Genomic DNA, 22575 nt, shown 5'->3' with positions numbered 1-22575 from the left:
CCCTATAATTTTTATTTAAAAAATCAATATACTGTAGACCCAACCATAAGTAGTCAGGTGCTACCCTGAACCCAGAAATTGGTTTTTTTTAGGAGGTGTTCCCTTTTTTCACCCCCATTCAGGTAAAAGGTAAAGGTACCCCTGCCCGTATGGGCCAGTCTTGACAGACTCTGGGGTTGTGCGCCCATCTCACTTAAAAGGCCAGGGGCCAGCGCTGTCCGGAGACACTTCCGGGTCACGTGGCCAGCATGACATTGCTGCTCTGGCGAGCCAGAGCCGCACACGGAAACGCCGTTTACCTTCCCGCTGGTAAGCGGTCCCTATTTATCTACTTGCACCCGGAGGTGCTTTCGAACTGCTAGGTTGGCAGGCGCTGGGACCGAGCAGCGGGAGCGCACCCCGCTGCAGGGATTCGAACCGCCGACCTTTCGATCAGCAAGCCCTAGGCGCTGAGGATTTCACCCACAGCGCCACCTGCGTCCCTACCATTCAGGTAGGCCACCTCTAAAAAGCTTTGGGGCAGGCAGGAAAAAACCAAGCACACCTTGTACCCCACAGCGGCCAGTCTGATGCCTCAGTGGGAAGCCCACAAGCAGGCGTGCTGGTGATTCCCAACCTGGTGGACTCCCAGGGGTTTTGGACTACAGTTCCCATCAGCCCCATCAAGCACAACTATACGATTCAGGGGCTGATGGGAGTTGTAGTCCCAAAGAGCTGACAGGCACCTGGGTGCTGGGGCTAAGCTGAGACCCAGAACAGAACCATGAGTAGCCAGGGGAGAGCGTCGCACGGAGTGGGGTGGGCAGCTGAACCTGTTGCATTTCTGCCTGTCACCACAACTCAGAAGAAACTCGCCCTGAGAGGACGGAAATAAAACAATTGGCTCCTTTTCTTATTTGTCGGCCAAGTTTCCTTTGGGGCTTAAACTGATGCTGAGCCACCGCCCCCCTCAAATGACGGAACTGGGGCTTATTTGCTGAGGCAAATAACAGCAGCAATAATAAATTCCCTCTCACACACGTATTAACATATTCTGTATCAAAATACAGGGGGGGGGGGATATAAAAAATAAATATATGGTCGAATTAACGTATTTGGGTAGACTTGCGGGTATAAGGCGGCATATAAATTCAGTTAATAATAATAATAATAAAATATATCCTGTCTGAATGCGTAATCTAGGCAGGTCGTTTATTCCACTCCGAGGATTTTATGGAAAATAGGTTTTCCCGTTTCATGTACATCGCCTAGATAAGATAAGACAGAAATATATAGAGATATATACACACACAGCATATGGATTAATCCGTTTATGAAAGCCAACAGCGAGCGCAGCAGCCTCCTCAGAGAAGAACAAAGGCGGCGGCGGTGGCGGCGGCGCTATCTCCATCCCCGCCTCCCTCCAAGCCGCGGAAGGGGCCGCGGTGGGAGAAGCAGCCGCAGCCGCCGCTTCCGAGACGCCGCCGCCGCCGCCGCCGCCATCACCCCTGGCTAGAGGGGTGGGGGGAGACGCGAGAAAGGAAGGCCGGCGCCGCCCGCGCTCTTTCCGCGCAGCCTGAGGGGCCGCGGCGGAAGGCGCCATCTTGTGAGGAGGGGGCGGCCCTCGCTCGCCTGCCCGCCCGCCCGCCCGCCCTCGCGTCCTACCTCCTCCGCCTCCCGCTCCTCCTCCTCTTCCATGCCTCGGCCGCCAAGTCCCCTCGCTCGCGCTCCCTCAGTCTCCGCCGCTCTGCGAGGGAGCGCAGCCACTCCAGGCCGCCTCAGCCGCCGCCATTTCCAGCCGCTTCCAGCCATGGCAGGTGAGGGGAGGGAAGGTCGCTCGGATAGGGAAAGGGGCGGGGGGCTCTGCCCCGTTCTTCCATTAACGCCCACCTGTCCGGGCCCCCCACCGATGCCTCGCCCCCCCAAAAAAAATATCCAGGTTATTTCTGGGCTCCTTCCCTCCCTCCCTCCCTCCCTGGCTTCGCCATCCTTCCTGAGCATCCCTTTCTCGTTTCGTTTCTTTCCATGGTCGCTGGTTTCTTCTCGCCCTGTCAGGCCCAAATCCGCCCCGTTATCCTTACACGCCCGCCCAGGGACCCCCCCCCTTGACCGGCCTCTCCAAGCATCGCTTTGCCCCAGAATAACGACCCCCCCTCCGATCCAAAAAGGTGGGTCCCGCGCCCATCTGCCTACCTCCCCGCCCCCACCCCCCAACATAGCCCATTTTGTTCACCTCTTATGCCCTTCCCCTCTAAATATTCGGAATTTACACCTCTTTTTCTTTTGGCTACCTGGATCAGTAGTTCACGACTTCGCTTTGTTTCTACTCTTTGCATCTCCTGGTTTATAAGGCGCAGTTATTGCAACCCCCCTTCTTCTCTGCCCTCCCCCCCCGAATAATCCATACTAACCTTTGTACTGTACACTGTTTTGTGCAATGTTAATAGTTGCAGCATGCACAGCTGTCACACCCTTCCGCGAACTCCTCTTTACAATGTGCCTGGAGTCATTGATTCCCATGTGTGCGTTCACACAAATGTGGTCCCTCAGTTGCCCCTTCTTTCCACCTTGGCATCTTCTGCCTATAGGAAACCTGCTGTTCCTCTCCCCCCCCCCCCTAGACCCTGATGGTTGCAGCCTAGATACACATATTTTTTCCTCCATGCCAAGCTATGGCATTTGCCATCATATCCTCTGCCCCTTTTCACATCTTTTCTGAGGTGAGCGGCCCCTGGTTCTCCTTTCTTCCCACCCCCCACAGCTGATTTGAGTTCTGGCTTTCTACTTGTAGCAACCCGTTTCCTCCACTTATGGGCACTTTAAGTATCTTTCTGTTTCTTTTTATGTTAACCCAGTTTGTTGCCTCCGTAGCTGTAACTACAAAAGCCTTGTTATCGTATGATATATTCATTCCGTCACTTCTGTTTCTCTGTCTGTCTCTGTCTCCCTGATAATGCCTTGTTACTACAGCAGATATTAGCCTCATTTTGCTCCCTTCTTGTTGGTACATTAATAATAGCATTCTAGCCATTCTCTGTGTGATACCAGAGCGAACATCTAGCTAATTACTGCAGGGTTTTTGCCTTCAAATTGACTGTTGGAAAAGGATAAGAGGATTGAAATGGGTTGGTGCCAGCGAGAATCATCCATCTGATTAAAAATGAATGCTTTCTCCCTAACACACTCCTGGGTGTAACCTCTCCCTTTCACTTGTATGTCCATCTTTTTTTGAAACAAAATGGGTGGCAGACATATAAGGCTTATAAACCAGGTGAAGAATTTAGGTTAATTCACCTGCAGTGATAGACTACATTCCCTGTCTGGTTGGGACTAATTTAAAATTGATGCAGGGATAGTGTGTTTCTGTAACTTTAACTCATAAACTGCCTGCCTTTCAAACTAGGAAGCATTTATTGTATATTAAAATATTGGAGGACAAGGAATTAACTCTTCTCTCTTTCACTGAGCAGCATCATTCAAGCCTCTCCCCAGCTTATAGATAAAATGTATTCTCTAAAACTGAATGACGTAGCTGATACCTACTAATGTTGCTGAATCCATACACGTACTGTATTCTTAAAAGATAGTATATTCTACCAAAGCAGTATATGCACGCTCACTTTTCATTCCTTCATTTTGAAACTGACATAGGTATTCCCCTGCCCTTCAAAGATAAGCTTGGAACACAACCTTGATCTGCTCCTATTCTAGCTATTCTATCTATTTTCTTTGAATGCCCAGTTCCCTCTTGAAAATCAAAACAATCAATGAATTTGCTTTGAATGACTGAAATAATTGATTTTCCTTGTCAGAATTGATTGCATTGTCTCTCAAGGATTCTGGGTCAATGAGTGCTCTGTTGCTGGACAGTTTTTAGCCCTCATTTTAGTCCTTGTTTAACTGGAAAGTTGGAGACTCTGCAGGACTGGAAATGCTGGACAAATACTGAGTGTGGGTGTGGACTGACTATTTAGATTTGTGCATTTTGGGGAGGTGGTGCAAGAAGTGAGTGACACTGGGAAGAGGTGTCAGAGCAAATAATAGATTGGCCATTTTCAGCCCTCTACTGACTAGGAATTGAGAGAACATCAGACAATTAATGTATAGAATCCTACCATGTCATGTAGTCCAAGCAGTTTGCTTATCTACACAATTGCCCTTGTTGACTGGATCTTGCACTCCAGCAGCATTGGAAGCAATCTATACCAAAAGAAGAGTCTTCACCCTTGGATGTTTTTTTAAAGGTAGTTGTTAAAGATCATAGTTGATAGGAAGCTTAGTGTGAAATCTTAATTCTTCGATGGTCTGATGCTAGGAACAAAAGCTATCCTGGAACAACCATTGATGTTTGGTTAATAGGCTGTAAACAAAATGAATGAACAAGAAACTAGATTGGAGGGCAGAAATGAATGTTGCTTGGAATTTTTGTTTTTCTCTGTAATTTATACTAGTAAATAGGTTTAGATGCACCATCTTGATACCTGATTAACTTTTAAGAACAAAGATAGGTCACACCTTAGCATGTATTCTTCCTAGCAGAGTATAATGCCTGGTGAATTGCGGGGTGGGGGTGGGGTGCAGTAGATAACAAAGCACAGTATAAAATATTAGGATTATAGTCCCCTCTCCCGAATTGTTATTTTCCACTGTATAGTAATGCCTTATGTTATAACTTGCTCTACAGCCCACAATGCCAGTAAATATTGGAAGTAGATCTCATTGATTTCAGACAAACTTGTTTCCAAGTAACCATGCTTGAAATCAGTGAGGATTAACTAGAAATATCACTTCCCTCCTCTACAGAATACTAAACTGCTTCCCTCCAACTTTATAGAAGCTCAGTGTTGATTTTCACAGATTCTTCATGAAGCTATATGCAAGCTGTTATAATTAGGTGACATAGGGATCCTGTGTGTGATCAAATATCAGCAGTGTAATTGAAAACTATTGACCTGTTTGGTTATGTAGGCAGTTAGAAAAGTCCGCTCTGCCTAAAATAATAGTGGCTGAGCAATTAACTGTAAGAGCAAGATGCTGTTTTGGTGCAGTAAGTTCTCTTCTGCTGTTGCCTGTGGATGTACCACAGGTCAAAGATGCAGGAGGTGCTTGACAGTCCTCAGTGTCTTAAGTGGACACACATAGGGAAATGGGAAATGTAATGCTAGTAGCATCTCAGCTGTGTAACAACTTAAACACAGTGGCCGCTTCTCTGCATGCCAAGGATGGCTGAGACCGTATAAGTTGTGTTGTGTTTTATTTATATACAGTATTGCTTTTTGGCCCAAAGGTCTCCAAAGCGGTTAACAACATATTAATACAAAAGAAAGATACCACAAATACAATCAACCAATCAAAACAATATAACATAGCAAACCACAAAATACCCATCAGTTACAATGGATATCACAAGAAGATGGTCATATGAAAACGATCTAGTAAGCAATGCTAGGGAGTGTTGTAGGTATTGCAAAAGATGTCAGGGATAGGGCAGGATAGACAAACAGTTGACAGATGTTGGGATTTTATTCTTAAATGAAGGCAGTCTTCCTCATGAAAGTGCTTGGAGAATAATAGTGTTTGTTAAAGAAGCTGTTATGAAAAGCTGTTCATTAAGTTAAAACATACTTTTTGTTTTACTCAGAAACTGCAGGAAGAGGATATTAACAAATGGGAATGTCCTGCATGATGTCGAGAAAGGTAGGGAAAAGATTAAAGATGGAAAAATAAAGCTGCATTCTGTGTTCTGTTGCTGACTTCAAAGCTGGAATGGGATGTAAAGAGGAATATGTTTTGACCAGAAGGATTATCTTTGGTTTTGATAAAAGTCTTAGGAAAATACTTTCCCTGCAATTTGTAGAGGAACGAGGACTTTTATTCTCTTCAAAATAACAGAAATTGGGCTATTCACCAATTCTTTGAAAGCTTGAGGTTTGCACAGCGGACCAAAAATTTCTCTTGTGTTGCACCACCTTTCTAAATAGATCTGCAGCAGCCAGTCTTGCCTCCCAAGTCTCTGCTTCAGTAACATGCCCACCTTCAAATGAAATCTACTGGTTTACATTCTTGTTCTGAGCATCATAGATTCAAATGTTTATTACCAGGAGAGATGTCATGCCCCTCTATAAAAGGGGGCATAGCTCAGTGGTAGGGCTGGGAAAGACTGCTGCCTGAAATCCTGGGAGGTAACTCCCACATAAGTTGTGGACTTACTTTACTTTTAGAAAATGTATTGTTAATGTGGTGACAGTGTCAGACCAGGGAGATTCAAGGTCTCACTCAGCCATGGAGCTCCCTGGATGACCTTGGGCCTATCAACATTTTCCTTATCTTCTATACGGGGGTCTTGTGAGAATCAGATAGTGTGAGGGGCAATGTATGCTACCCTGGGGAAAGGATTAAATTAAAATGTTATAAATTAAACCAACCGACCTTCAAACAATACCTGATGCTGATTGCCTCTCCTCCCCCCAATATCCATTTCTGGAAACTTGGTGAGTCACTATGCTTGGCTTCTGCAGCTCACTGGTGGGTTCTGATAAATCTAATAAAGATTATTACCATTTTTAAAAGAATTTATCTGGCATTTATTTTTCCCCTTGGCATTTGTTCAACCTGTCTTCTCGTTGAAGGTTGTTGTAATGATTAGATACAACCTTCAGTGTCACGTGAAAGCTATTGCTTCTCTGATAGCTTGGTGATTAGTTCTCTGTCTTTGATCCACCAACTGAATGTGATCAGTCATCTAAACCTATTAGTAACCAATGAGGATGGGGTATCTAACTGAAAGTAGTTTATTCCAGCTGGAGTCACTAATTTCTTAAGATGCATGCAGATAATATATAGCAGGAGTTAACATTATAACTGCATACCCTCCTCCTAGGGACCTCCTAGTCAATAATAATAATACTTTTATTATTTATACCTGACCCATCTGACTGGGTTGCCCCAGCCACTCTGGATGGCTTCCAACGTATATAAAAACATAATAAAATGTTAAACATTAAAAAAACCCTTGCCTATATAGGGTTGCATCCAGCTGTCTTGGTGAAGATAAATGTGGAGAAAAATGTTATGTGTCGGTCTATGGAATGGATAACCTTTGCAGGAAAGACGGTGTGCTTCAAATCATTTAACTGTTTTTCAGATGACAGCTGAAATGTTTGCTTTTCAGTTGTTGCTAGAATACTTGTTGCTGTACTGATGTATAAAGAGCTTAGGATTTGTGGACGAAAGCACATAAGTGTCACTATGCGAGATCTAGTATTGGCAGGCTACTGGAGTTCAAGCATTATACAAGTGAGAAATTCTTAATAGTTTGAGCAACATACTTTCATTAAATAATCTGTACTGTAGCTCCAGACTTTCTAATAGCAGTAGGATAGGTTTGTTATAAGCAATTTGTAGGCAATTTGATTAGAATGCAGTTTGGTTGAAGAAAGGATAGTTATAAATTACCCTAGCTTGGTTATAAATCACCCTAGCTTGATTCTGCCAAAGAGAGATTTACGGTACACTGATCAATTATTCTTGCTTTGCTCTACTCTCATTGTTTCTTGGCTGCAAAACTTGAATATATTCAGAAGCATAAACACAGATATTGTAACATTTGAGCACAGAGAAGCACTTTAAAATATTTTTGATGTCTGTCAGAAGTTTGTAGCTCATAAAGTTCTTCCTCACGTGTTTTGGAATAAAATGTGTTAACGTCACTGCCATGCCTAGTGCTTTGGCAAATAAAATGTCATGCAGTAGGATACTTCTACTGATATGCTTCCTTCTTGTCTCATGAGCAGGCAGGCTGCTAAACCCAATGTGAAGAATTCCAGCTGTGGCAGTAATTAATAGCCAAAAAACGATATGGAAATTGACATCCTCTGCTAGCACAAGACATTTTTGTGCCTGAGTTAAAAAAATCCAAATGACACCCTACCTACTTAACAATAGGATATCCTCCCTTAGAAAGGTTGCCTGTATAAGCCTTGTTGAAATGAGCAAGGAGACAGTAGAATTCTTGTTGTGAATTCATATTAGCTTTTGTTCAGCAAAACATCTAAGTAGGTTGGACTGTATATGTCAGACCTATCCCTGCCCACCGCTGCCCTCAGTGATACCCAAAATCTGCTGCCCTACTTGGTCTAATGCTGGTTGCCACCTCTGTCTGAACTTACTGAAGCTGAAATTCCTTCATTTGCCCTGTTAAGTATTTCATGACAAGCGTATTTTAGCAAAAAGACATTAGGGCTCTGTCCAAGTTGTATAATAAGAAAATAGCATGTGTGTGTGTGTTGTTGTTTTTTTGGTAAGCAAGCTGTTATCCTTCATCCAAGGACCAGCTTGCATAATCATTCTTTAATGGCTCAGTGCCTCTGACCTGCGTTCAAAAATGTATTGTGTTCCTTGTCAAACCTCCATGCTACAGAATCAGGACTGTAGGAAAAGTTTTCAGACTGGATACATCTACGTTACTGCTGCTGTTTCAAGAAAGAATGTAAAGCACAAAGCCAATGGCTTATAGATAGGTGGTCTAGGGGGGGGGAAATGAGATATTACTACAGCTATAGCTAAAGTTGAACAAAAGTTGTACAAGAGCCGACTGGATCAGACTGTGTGGAGGATGCTTAGTAAGGGTTTCTGTGGGATCTGCCAAAAATGTTCTTAAGAAGCTCTCTGTATGAAGGTAACTCTTTCTGTTTCAGCATGTTAGTTAGTTCTCACAGGATTATGGGACATGTTTTGGATTGTTCATGTGGATTGTGGCCTCATCAGTACCTTTACTGCTTCTGAATGCTGATTTAATATGCCAGGTGTTGTATAAAGTGCCTAAGTGACAATTATTCCTGCTCGGAGGCTTCTAATCTACAATAGATTATCATGATGCGGACTAGTCAGGCATTGGAACAAAATTGAGTTGGGGAGTGAACAAAATTGAGTTGGGGCGTGTCGTGGCAATGGAGAAGCTTGGATGGTTCAGGAAAGGCTTTGTTAAGGTTATGTGAGATATGGAAAGGACACTGAGTGTGGAAAGGACAAGAAGCTTCAGAAGGCATTCAGATTTGGTGGAAACCCAGCTATGTGGGTCTGTCAGATGGGTTTTGGGTAGTGGATGCTTTCTGCCAACATTGGCTCTCATGGTTCTAAACCACTTGCTACAACTACGTAATGGCTTTTTGCACCATATTTCTGTTGGTTAAGCTTCAGCTAAGCTTGGTGTAGACGACTGCTGGCCTGGCTCCCAATGTGGTGTTAAAGGTCCTTCATTTGTAACCCCCTCTATTAGTAAACGTATATTTAGCTTTAGGTGTAAATGTTATGATCATATACAATGTCGGCACCATAATTTTATTTTTAGAAGATAGCTCTTTGCCTGTTTGCTTTTTTATATTGAATCACTCTGACTTTCACCGATCATTCAATAACTTTTTAAGGCTTGGAACAATGCATCTGTTGTACTAATTATAGTTGGAATTTTTTTTTTCTGAACACTGTTGTGACAGCTAGTAATTTGTTGAATGGACAGAAAATCACTGTTGGAGGCACTACAGATGGTGGGTCTCCTCAAAGAGGGGGATAACTAACTTCTCCCTGTAACTGTGGGAAGCATCAGACAAATTTATTTCTTTCAATGTTTTCATAACCCAGCCTTCTTCATCAGTACAGTACCAGGGTGGGGTTCGACATAAAGTAGTGATTACAAAAAAGTTAGTGAAACCAACAAAACATTGTTAGAAACAATGGCAAACGAAATAATTGCAAACTGCTTAACAGCGAAGACTAAAACAACCAGTCATTGAACACCTAAAAAGCCTAAGAGAACAGATATGTCTTTACTTGTTGCCAAAAATGATGTGGTGTCAGCACTGAATGTACTTATAGAGGAAGGGCACTCCACAAATAGAGTTCTACCTTGTAGGATGCTCCACCACCCGGGGCAACTTTCTATTAACAGTGTGATGTGAAGAAGAGCCGCTGTGCAAGTAAACAGGGTGTGTTTTATACATAAGAGGATGCACTGGGATAGTTTGCATGCCACGCTAAGCCAAACCATGGCTGGGCATGAATGCATTAGTGTGTGACTACTTGGAGGAGAACTAGTGCTCCCTCTCTGGTGCTCCACTCCCTCTCCTGGTCCTCCTGCACTACCTTAAGCTAAGCCAGAGGTTGGCTATGCATTATGTCTGGATTCTGACCCACCCCCTGGGTGCATGGGTCAGGGTCATGAGTTGTCTCACTGCAAGCAAAGCAGAAGCAGTAAGCCAAGGACAACTTTGGCTGCAGCTCATGGTTTCTATGGAGTGAGCCTGGTTTCTCTGGAGCCTGGGTTGGGATGTAATGCTAAGGCAAACATGACTTAGCTCCTGGTAGTGTGGCTAGCAAGAGGATCGGGGGAAAGGAAGTGGCTACCAGTTTACCTCTTGAGCACCTGCATGCTTGCACATTCATGTGTAGTGGTGGTTTGGTTCAGTATTAGTTAAGAATTGGGCCACTCTAATTCACTGACAGAGTACATCACTGAAATTCTTATAACAAACTTGACATGTTTACTAAAACATTAGCAGTGTAGTCAGAAGAATTCACATTCATTTCAGTGGGGCTTACTTCCAGGCAAACTGGTACAGGATCAAAGCTTAAATTTATTAATCATTTATTAGCCCTTTTTCTAAATCCTCATGTCAGTAACAAATTTTATTAAAAAGATTCATAGCTGTTTACCCTAATTTTGCTGTTAGAACAAAATACATATGTAGAAGTAACTGATTAGTGAATTTGTAATTAAGTACTGACGTCCCCAGTTTTAATATAATTGAAAAATAGTAACGTCATCTTGCCTGCTAAAAGAGATCCATGTTGCTTGAAGCTTGATACCTCCACATTTATAAACTTTGAACCTGTGAACCAGATTGCCTTGCCTGCTGTGTATTCTGTTTTGGGGAGCTAACAACTGTGTTACCAAACAACTCATGAGACATGATTCTTACACTACCTTTGGTGAAGAATATTCAGTGTGGTAGTAGCACATATTTTATAGTGATCAAGTGTAAAACAACAACAACACTCATTTGTTTGGGTAAAAAAATGTATGTTTTGTTACAGTTGGTACTCTGGGTTTCCCAAACATGGGTCTCCAGTTGTTTTTGTTTCTTATCATTTGTTTTATTGGTTAAAGGAAGTAATAGCTCATTATAATAATTAGGTGGTCACAAATTGCGACTTGCATTTCTGCAAACTTGGTCCAATAAAATAATTTTGTGTTGATTTAGTTCAGCTTTCCCCAACCTGCTACCTTCTAGATATTTTAGACTACAATGCCTAGCACTCCATCACCATACAGCTATGCTTGCTGGCAAAAACTGATGGGAGGGCACCTGGTTGGGGAAGATGGATTTAGTTGTGGAGTGAAGGCTATTCTTGAAAACCATTTTCTAGTGTGCCAGCAAGTTCACTTACAGTTATGTTGGCCTTGCAGTTGTGAAATAGCACTTCATTTTGACACTGCACCTTGAACATGGCAGAACATGAATGGGAAGGGGGACAGAAGTGTTATGCCTGCTGTTAGGATTAATATAGTTGGTCAGCTAATTGCCAGGATTGTGGCAAGGCTCACAATTATCTTGCACAGCAGATTGCTTTATTAGAACCATAACAAAATCAATAATGAAATCTGATTTTTGTTTTGTTCTTTTAAATGTTTCTGATAGGCACTTGCAAATCCGGAGTCTCTTGAACTTGCTTGAATGTTAGGTTTTGCCCTGCCCTGCTTTAATTTTTTCTCCTTTTTCTCAATTTTCTTAGCAGTTTCTCATATCTGTTCATACATGTGGTAAGAGGTGCCATTAACCTGTGGGATTCAAAAGTTCATAGAATCATAGAATCATAGAGTTGGAAGAGACCACAAGGGCCATTGAGTCCAACCCCCTGCCAAGCAGGAAACACCATCAGAGCACTCCTGACATATGGTTGTCAAGCCTCTGCTTCAAGACCTCCAAAGAAGGAGACTCCACCACACTCCTTGGCAGCAAATTCCACTGTCAAACAGCTCTTACTGTCAGGAAGTTCTTCCTAATGTTTAGGTGGAATCTTCTTTCTTGTAGTTTGGAACCATTGCTCCGTGTCCGCTTCTCTGGAGCAGCAGAAAACAACCTTTCTCCCTCCTCTATGTGACATCCAAGTTGTTCATAATCCTTTTGTTCCAAACACAGTGATTGCATTAACAATGTCCGCATTCAACTTGGAGCATTCTTATCCAATCCATAGTTTTAGCAAGCAGTTCTTTCCTAGAACTTCCTGCTGTAGTAGTTATGAGTAGGCTTAGGTAAAGGTAAAGGTACCCCTGACCATTAAGTCCAGTCATGGACGACTCTGGGGTTGCGGCGCTCATCTCGCTTTCCTGCCGAGGGAGCCCGCGTTTGTCCGCAGACAGCTTCCGGGTCATGTGGCCAGCATGACTAAGCCACTTCTAGCGAACCAGAGCAGCACACGGAAATGCTGTTTACCTTCCCGCCGGAGCGGTACCTATTTATCTACTTGCACTTTTGACGTGCTTTCAAACTGCTAGGTTGGCAGGAGCAGGGACTGAGCAACAGGAGCTCACCCCGTCACAGGGATTTGAACTGCCGACCTTCTGATCGGCAAGCCCTAGGCTCTGTGGTTTAGACCACAGCACCACCCGCTTCCCATAAGAGTAGGCTTAAGTGCAAATAACTGAAGCAAATTGCCCCCCTGAGTGAGTGCCCCAGGTGAGAGATGGAGTGGTTTCTGACTGGAATGGTTGGATTGATCTCTTTTATTTATTTCTCTACATTCTACTATTAAGATTAGAGGTGGGTTAACAGCAGTACAGTGGCACCTCAGGTTACAGACACTTCAGGTTACAGACTCTGCAAACCCAGAAATAGTACCTCGGGTTAAGAACTTTGCTTCAGGATGATAACAGAAATCACGCAGCGGCAGCAGGAGGTCCCATTAGCTAAAGTGGTGCTTCAGCTTAAGAACAGTTTGAGGTTAAGAATGGACCTCCGGAACGAATTAAGTTCTTAACCAGAGGTACCACTGTATGTGTCTGGTCAGAGACGGAGGAGGGGAATGAGGCTGCCATCTCTGTGGTGCTGGGCAGGGGGTAGTTTGAAGCTGGGCAAAGTTATGCAGAGACAACGAGGAGGGCTAGTTATATCACAGCCCTTGCTCTCTGTCTGCCGTATTTCAGAATCTAAGGATACTGGTTAGCCAACCCCACCCTCCTGGTCTGATGGTGTTGCTATTAAATGTCAGGTCTGATTTGATTATGGGTGAAGGGGTGGCTTGGTGTGCGTAACAGAGACTTAGGTAGGTGAGTTGGGCGGCCATATGGTCACCTGGTACAACACCACTCTGGGGCGGCGGCGGGGGGGGGAAATTATAATTGTCCATAAAATGCTATTTCCCTTGCCAACAAATTGCTCCAGTTTGGACATTGCCTTTTCCTTCCTCAGTTGACTCCATTGTGTTAAATATACATTGTATGCCTCTTGGGGTAGAGACCCATCCTGAAATACTTTGGAAAGCACCATTCTTTGTGAATGTGCCTTACTGTACAAACAAACTAAGTGGTTATTATCAATGGTATGATTTATATCTGGAGTAGGGCATATTTATCTCATGCTCTGTGGAATGTGCTGTTTTCTGGCTTTGCATTATCTCTCTTGATGAGATCAAACCTTTTATCTTGGCAACAGAGCCGGCTATCTCATCTTTGCCTGCAGCATGAAACAGATGACCTTGTTTGCTGTAAAAATGTCCACTCTTCTGGTTCCGATTAGCTCTGTAGACTCTGGTCATGCACAGGAGCTGAGCAGGACTGCACTCCCACAGTCACAGGGAAGTGGAGCTATGGTACAGCACATGATTGGAGCCTAGAAAACCAGCTTTTTGTGTGATTTGAGACTCTGCATGGGAAGTCTTTAAGCTGCGAATACTCAAAGTACCCTGCAATTCACTACCTGAAATATACTCCCCTGGGTGCCATTCCTCCTCCTTCAGAGTTATCAGAGTTAGTCTGGAATATCCACAAATAAGACATAACCTGTAATGGATTCTCTCAAAACATTCTGATTCTCTTTTCCCTCTCCTTTTGTACTAGTGCATGAGGTTCAGCATTACCCTGAAGCTAAAACTTGACATGTGGTTGCAAATGAAGAATTCCCAATCCAGTGTTTTGTTTTTAAGGTGCAACAAAGGGACCATTGGTGAGGCAGGTTTGCAGGGAAGGGCAGGAAGGAGGACGCCTTTCCCCTGCCCTCAGGCCCTTTCCTCTAGTCCAGTGTTTTCCAACCTTGGGCCTCCAGCTGTTTTTGAACTACAATTCCCATCATCCCTGACCACTGGTCTTGCTAGCTAGGGATGATGGGAGTTGTAGTCCAAAAACAGCTGGAGGCCCAAGGTTGGGAAACACTGCTCTAGTCAACCTGAAAGCCCAACCTTGCAGATTTGAGTTAAACAGCCACTGACTGCCATTTCTCCCCCAGAAAAGCACCCTGCCCCCTCCTTTTTATTTCTGTTTGCTATTGAATGTCTAGTGGAGCCCTGAAGCCTGCTTCACAAATATTTAAGATGTGCACATAGAAAAGAACACGTGATTATGTCATGGGTAGACAAACTAAGGCCCGGGGCCTGGATCTGGCTCAATTGCCTTCTAAATCCGGCCCGCAGACAGAATCAGTGTGTTTTTACATGAGTAGAATGTGTGCTTTTATTTAAAATGCATCTCTGGGTTATTTGTGGGGCATAGGAATTCATTCATTCCCCCCCAAAAAAATATAGTCTGGCCCCCCACAAGGTCTGAGGGACAGTGGACTGGCCCCCTGCTGAAAAAGTTTGCTGATCCCTGGTATGTGATGAGCACATAGCTGGGAAACCCAGCCAGATGGGCGGGATATAAATAATAAAATTAATTATTATTGCCATATATACATAGCTCCTTGCCCGCATTCACTTAACAAGAAACCCAGAATTGCTAGTGTAAGGAGCAGTCCTGATAGAATTGCTAGTGTAAGGAGCAGTCCTGATAGACTTGTAAGATGTAGTCTGCTATTGACTGCTGGTGGGTATGTCCTTTCCAGCACGTTCTTGAGCAGTTCTTGAAGGGTTGCTATATCCCCAGGCATCCATGGTAACCCTTCTCCTCTCTGCTCTGCCCTGAAGCACTTGCTTCCTTTCTCCACCCTTCATCAAAGTAACTTCCCTTTCAGCTTGACCTCTGCACACAGAAACAACATGCCAGCAGTTTTGCTGTGTCACTCTATATTGCAGTGGGCATAAGCGGAGCTCTTCTGATTCAGGCCAGAACTCCCATCTTGTCCAGCATCTTGCTTCTTACAGGGATCATTCATAGCCATTGAGAAAGCCCACAAGCAGGGCTTCATTTGCTTCTCCCCAGCAACACAGAGGTGTCATTTAAGCATCTGTTCTCCTATATCTCCTTTTTAAGGATATGTTTTTATTAACAGGTTTTTCTTGACTAGCAAAGGTACATAACACGTCTCTGTTTAATAATAGTTTAGTCCTTCATGCAGGTCTGTTATGTGAGACATTATTGTTATAGGCAATATGGCGTAGGGGGAAAGTGAAGTGGTGAGAGAGAGGGGAGGAAATAGAGTAGGGGACACACAGTAAACTTTCATTCTTTGGCATAGTATATGAGCAGAGCTTTTGTGTCAGCATCACGTGAGTACGTATCTTATTTTTGCTGGTGAAGTGAGAGGCCAGAGGGCCCAGGACATGGCTGGTTGTATTTGGTTGGTTGCAGTGTGCTGGGTTAAACCAGCCATATCAATTCACATGCTGTCAGGGGAGGTTGGTCTTTATCTTGTTGGCCTATATATGCAATAAAGAGGAACCACACCGGGTGAAAGCGTTCTTTGTTTTCCCCCATGCTAATTTCAGTTTATTAGTTACTGGTAGCTTTTCGAGTATGACGGTTTCCCATACAGTTTGGTACCAGTGGTCCATGTTCACTCATGATAGGTCCCTCCAGTGTTTGGTTATGACACTCCTAACTTCTGAGAGTAAGTAGCTTATGAGTTATTTATCATGGGAGTGTGCATTGTTGTCTTGGAAGATATTTTGTAGAGCCGGTTCTGGAGTTGCAGATTTATTGTAAGACTGCTATCCAAAAGGATTGAATTTGGGGGCAATTGCACCACATATGGAGGTATGTACCTATGGTGGTGCAGCTTCTCCAACACCTAGATGAAGTTCCTGGGTGTATCATTGCCAGTTTCTGTGGTATTAGGTACCACCTGTAAATTAGTTTCAAAATGAGTTCCCTCTTCTTGGCTGATAGGGATTTGAAGGGCAATTTAGTCCACAATTTTGACCACTGGGTTGAGTTTATTTTGTATATTGTGTCATGTTCCCATTGTAGTAAGGAGTGTAGTGTCCTGGAGTCGTGCTTTGTATATTGCTGATACTGTCCCTTTGCTGTGTCCCTTTGTTGATAGTAGGAGTTTTTCAAAGTTAGTCAAGGGCCTAGTGGTAGTTGCCTTTGTTGCTGGGTTGTTTAAGAAGGCATGTAGTTGTTGGGTTAGTCAGGGTATTTGGGTGTTCCCTACTTTGTCTTGTGTTCCTTGTATCAGTAAGGGGTTGCCATTTTGTAGGTGGTGTAGACCTTTGGCTTGCCAAAGCTTTATTTGAAAGCTTTGGGATGCATGGTAGAACAGTGGGTGGTAAACTGGGGGATTAGAGGGGGACAGGGCTGGGACAGTATTCCTATTTTTTCCTTCCATGCTTTAAGCATGGTCTGTGTGAATCTGTTTTGTGTTGTGAGGGTTTAGAAATGAGTACATTGAGGTGAGGGTGTTTCTGATTATATCTAATTCTATGTGCACCCATTCTTTTGTTTCATCTTCTAAAATGAATATTGGGAATTCTCCATCCTCCTTCTGCAGGAATTTGGAATTTATTCTTGGCTTTCTATGTAAGAAGATAAATGAATGTAGTTTTTTTTCTGCCACTTGCAGAGTTGGGTCTAATCACCTTTTAAAGGTGTCTTTAAAAGGAGGTTAGAGCACCGGGCAGCGAAAACACAAGAGGCAGCACCCTGCTTGCCCCACTGCTTCTGCAGCCAGAACACACACACACCCCGCCAGTGGGAGGGAGATGTTCCAGCGTATGGCATTGCAGCTCATCTTCTCTGCCCCAGGGCAGAGTACCCTGGCTTTTGCCAAGTACGCTGTGAGGGGGCATTGTGCTGGCAGTGAAAGTGAGGGTGGGGCGGGGCGGGGTAGCAAGAGACACATTCCCGTTTTACGAGATGTCCCGGTTATGGCATAAGCTTTCCTGTAGAACAAACAACTTAATCAGTTGCAATTTTCATGAAAAGCTAGTATTGTAAATGACAGTTTCACAGATCACATTCCAAATTACTCATTTCTTGTATGACGAAGTAATGTCTCCAGGCTATGAAGAATCTTATGAGCCTGTATAATTTATTGAACAGAAACAATGGGGTGTCTGGGCGAATTTCAGACATCCCTTTCCTGAGGGGCAATTACCGTATTTTTCCCTCTATAACACGCAGATTTTTTCTCCTAAAAAGTAAGGGGAAATGTCTGTGCGTGTTATTGAGCGAATGTGTGGTCTCTGGAGCTGACAGGCACGAGTGAAGGCAAAAATCAGGCAAATATCAAATCGTCTGGAGAAGGGAAGCCTTGAAAAGAGGAAGCTGCTGCTTTCCTGCATTCTGCCTCAGGGTCTTACTGCCTACCCGCTTCTGTTTCCTTATTGTGTTTGCTCAAACGGAACAAAGAGCAGAGAAAACCCCTCCCCTCCAGGCAAGCAGAGGGGAAAGCAGAGCGTCCTTCCTTCTAATTCCTCTCCGTGCGTCTAGGGACTCGCAGGCAACATGCAGGTGGGGGGCGGGAGAGAGAGAGAGAGAGCTGGCTGGCTTGGGTGGGTGGGTAGGGGGAACTTTTGCCTTCCTTTCCTCCCTCCGGTAAAACCCCTCTCCTGCATTCTTAGCCAGCTGCTTCTCCGCACACCCCTCTCGGTGCTCCTTGTCCCTTCTATGTTTTTCCTTCCCTCCCCACTTAAAACATGGTTCCAATCACGGATCCACATGGATCCTTAGGATCTTTGCATTGAGTCACCCCAAATTCACCATCAGATCACATAGCAATGATCTGATGCAAAAACAGGGCTGCAATGGTGCAAAAACGTGGTTACAAAGCACGGATCCACATGGACCCTCAGGATCTTTGCATTGGGCTACCCCAAACTCACCGTCAAATCACATGTCTGTGGCCGCAGCATGAAGCACAAAAATGATACATCCACTGTTTCATTCAGATTTTTTTTTCTTGTTTTCCTCCTCTAAAAACTATGCGCGTGTTATGGTCAGGTGCGTGTTATCGAGCAAAAAATACGGTAGTTTAAGTGGAGGACTACAAGAATGGTCAGGAGACTTGCTTGAATCTCACAGTTGTGAGCTCACAGGCAGCATTTGACAGGCCATGCTTTTCAGCCTCAGCCCCTCCCCATCTATAATAGGGCATATAAATTTAACCTACATTACAAGGTTATTGTAAGGATTAAAGCAATATAATTCACATGAAACACTTTCGGGTGTGCAAAGTGCTATATAAATTGGAACAGATGTTTCCTTGTTCGTTTAATACTTTTATATACCCAGAGGAGCTCCGGGTAGCAAACAACAAGGGATAAAGCAACAAAGCAATGAAAACATATTGAAAATATCTTTAAAACAATACTGCAGCTCTCTGTCATTGTTCCATTGATTAACATTTTCACCCTTTGTTCTATATACCCGTCAATCCCTTTGATAAATGCTGTCCCAAAGTCCATAATTTCCATAATTCTCTTCATAAATACCCAAGGGACATTGTCGAACACCTTCTCAGCATCCAGAAATATTAAGATAGCTTCTTTTTCATTCTTTTTTATGAAAACTTTCCATGAAAAATATAACAGTGGAATATTTCCACCCTGTATCAACCTGATGTTGTTGTTTTTTTAAAAAAACATACAACTTTAGTGAACAAATCCAGACATTCACTCTGCAGAAGAAATTAAAACATGCACCATCCATGGTCCAGTTTGGATTATTGTTTGAGCCTTCCTGAGCCACAGTTTATGAAATCATAAATAAACGTTGAAGCTGAGTTCTCCTTCCCTGGCTCATTTTCCTGGTTTATTAACTGACATTAAAACATAGCCCCCGTGTTCAGATGCAACATGTAATTCTGGCCTAATGCACAGATTTGTGGTGAAGCCAGTGCATAACAGCAAGAAGGGATGGGTTTGGAATTACTACTGTCTATGCTAGGCCAGTGTGAAAGGAGTTGCTATTCAGGTTAGCTATACCACTGAAGAGCAGTAAACTTGTTCTTGACGGATAGTTCTGTGGAGTTGTTGTTCAGAAGAACCTGGCAAATGATTCCACAAAAGTTATTTGCCTACACAAAATGTTTACTTGCCCACTTGCCCACACAAATTTGTCTTAATGATGGTGGTCACCTTAGTTCAATTTAAAAGGGATTAGACAAATTCATGGAAGGTAAGACTATCAATAGCTACTGGTCATAATGGCTGTATCCTCCCGCCAGGACAACCTTTGAATATCAGTTGCTGTGAAACAGCAGTGAGAGAAGGCTACTGTGCTTATGTCCTCCTTGTGGGCTTCCCATTGGAGTCCATTGGACCTGGCTGGCCACTGCAGAAATCAAAATGCTAGACAAGATGGGCCCCCAGTCTTTTATGTTTAATTGATGTCTATAAGGGTGGAGGAAGGCATGAGGAAAGTTTTCCTATCTGATCTTGTAGAAACACTTTGCCTGCCCTGGGTAAGGTCAGCGGAGTGGTTATCTACAAGCCCTGTTGTAAAAGACCAGGATGGAAATCCACATTTTAGAGCTGTGGGCTCTGGCATTGTGGCTTTTCATCTTAAGCCAAACCATTGAACATAGCTGCTGGAGGCATTGAAAAGGGACTGCTTAAGGCTAAACAAACACTGCGTCAAGTGTTAGAAGAAACCAGTGAAATTGGATGTCAGTGCGTGTGCATATGTGTAGAACACTGCTGCTTAGCCCAAAGAAGAAGAAAATGTTGGAAATCAATAAATAAGGAAACAATTCCTGCATTACAGGGGGTTGAACTAGATGACCCTCAGGGTGCCTTCCAACTCTACAATTCTATATTTTAATAATGCACTTGCAAGTTAGGAAATGATGTATATGGTGGGGTCTTGTTTTAAGATTAATGAGAGGTGTTGGTGATTTATCAAATGTCTTACCTGAGCATTGTGATCAGTATATCAGTATTTTTAATTATTAAGGAGAGAACTAGTAGTATTGTGTAGTGGTTAGGGTGTTGGACTTGCACTGGGGAGCCCTGACTTCAAATACTCCCTCAGCCTTAAAACTTGACTGGTCCAGAGATACTATCACTTAGCATCAGCTACCTTGTATGGCTGCTATGAGAATGAAATAGAGGGGGGGACCTTGTGTGCTACTTTGAGGTCCTTAGAGGAAAGGTAGGCTATACAGGCAATGTAACAAAGGTATAAAAAAAAGAAACATGGAAAGCAAAATGTATTCCCTTCCAATAGAGCTGCCTTGTAGTTGCTTTCCTATGCTCTGGCCAGGTTCTCAAGATGCCCTGCAAGTACATGGCAGTGAGCTGATGTGAGCACTTTTTGTGCGCCGATATATCACTTGCAGTGCTGTACTAAATCCAATGCAAATCATGTTTATATAGTCCCAAATTTATGGTGAGTGGATATTATTTTTGGGTGTTTGGGGGCAGAAGGAGCAAGCTCTGAAATGCTGATTATTTGCATATTCATATCTTTCCTAACATTAGAAAGAAAATCCTTTACAAGGATGCCATTCTTCTGAAATCAGCAATTAAATCTGCATGGCTTGTAATTTGCATTAATTATGGTGTAGGTCCTGTATAATTGCACACTCAAGGAGAATATGGAATCCACAGTGAATTAAATTCATCTGGAAACATTGCTATGGGGAGACATGATCTCTAATTATCTTGGTGTATTTTACCCATCAAAATGAATTATGAACACTGGACTTTGTTCAAGAACTAAAATACGTGTACAATAAGACTAAAATCTCCCACATTCTTTTTAAGAGTATGGTTATGATTCTCAGGTGGCTAACATCACTGGAGTAGAGGACAGTAGTTTGAGGGTTGCATTTTTAAATAATTTATTTAAAATGTTAATACTTTTTTTGTTGTGTATTCTTTCTCCTTGTGTTCTGGAATTCATATTGCAAACTGTCTTCTAAGTGAGTTTATCCTGTAAGAGTTGTGTAAACTAACACACTAAAAGAAGTTTTATAAAAAAAAGTTTTTCTCTTTGCGGAAACAATATAACTGTAAGTTTTGTCCTGTACTTTTTGTGGAACTGCCCTGCCTTTGGTGAGAGGTGAAATCCCCAAATCATTTTTTTTAAAAAAACCCCTAATTTCTTTCACCTCTATATCATTCATACCCCAAACACATGAAATGATTGAACGGTGTTATATATACAGTAGTGTGTGTTGAAAAACTTGTCAGAAGAAGAGAGATGCTTGCTTCCTCACATGTCCTTTGTGGGAATGAATTTGGGAGTGTTTTTGTGGGGTATTTGCACTAATATGTACAAAGTATATTTGTACCAGAAAGATACTTCTGGTTTTTAAAAATTATAGTTATTTTTAAAAAATATTAAATGCAAATAGTGAGCGAGATATTTATCTTGTGAACCGCCCTGAGATCTTAGAATGCAAGGAAGTATATGTCTAATAAAATAAAATAAAATAAAATAAAATAAAATAAAATAAAATAGTAAGAGAACAGATCTTTCTGTGAGTGATGGAAGTGTGTTTGCTTCTCAATTCTGATGGCCACTTTGTGTGTGTGTTGTTGTGTGTGTGCCTGTGTACTTGCCTGCCTGCCTTCCAGTGGCTTAATGGCCACTACAAGTGGAAGCTAGATGGCGCTCTTGATTTGTATTTTTTTGCATTGAAATGTCCGGGTTTGAACATTTATTTTTATAGGGAGCAATAGCAAGTTAAGGTTGTGGTTGTTTTGTGAGGGGAAAACTGTATTCTGTGCATTACCACAATAGCCTGAATTCTGAATTATCAACAAACCATATTAGTGCTTCTGAACTATATGCCAGAAATGATTATTTATGAAATTATAACCAAATGGAATTGTACAAGCCAAGAGGCTACACGATCAGCCCTTTTTAAAGACCCCTCAGGCACACAGCACAGAGTCATGTGTTTTGTCCATTTGTTATATTAATGAATCTCAAGCAAAGCTAATACTTAAATCTTGTCCCTTCAAGGAGTTGAGAGGGTCAGCCCCACGTTTGCCTGCCTGCTTGTATCAATCTTCCTCACACCAGGCTGATTGCACCGAAAGATACTAGGTTCCCCAAGGTCACTTAGTAAAGCTAAAACCTGGTATTTCCCCATACACTTAAGAACATAACCAAGAGCCTGATGGACCCAGCCAATGGCCCATCTACTCCAGCATCCTGTTCTCGCAGTGGCCAACCAGATGCCAATGGGAAGCCCGCTCCTGCAGTTTCCAGTAACT

General features: G+C 43.0%; 1 protein-coding gene across 8 annotated transcripts in view; it reads left to right on the top strand.

Annotated features, from left to right (window-relative positions):
* Positions 1 to 1528: 1528 nt before the first annotated feature.
* SLC23A2 (solute carrier family 23 member 2) overlaps positions 1529 to 22575 on the top strand; it is an 85196-nt gene continuing 64149 nt past the window's right edge. For 2 of the 8 annotated variants that reach the window (XM_079987490.1, XM_079987489.1), the window contains exons 1-2: positions 1530 to 1796; positions 5621 to 5676. Coding sequence is in view for 1 of the 8 variants with exons in the window: in XM_079987500.1 (XP_079843626.1) it covers positions 5647 to 5676 (30 nt within the window). In the remaining 7 variants the exon portion in view is untranslated. Of the gene's footprint in view, positions 1797 to 5620; positions 5677 to 6338; positions 6471 to 7253; positions 7276 to 19998; positions 20020 to 22575 lie in introns of those variants that run through there. The other 6 variants (XM_079987491.1, XM_079987493.1, XM_079987500.1 and 3 more) reach the window with 5 other exon arrangements.

The sequence above is a fragment of the Podarcis cretensis genome, assembly GCF_951804945.1.
Source record: "Podarcis cretensis genome assembly, chromosome: 8".
NCBI lineage: Eukaryota > Metazoa > Chordata > Lepidosauria > Squamata > Lacertidae > Podarcis > Podarcis cretensis.
Note: the sequence above shows the minus strand (reverse complement) of the source record. Positions and strands in the feature narration are given on the sequence as shown.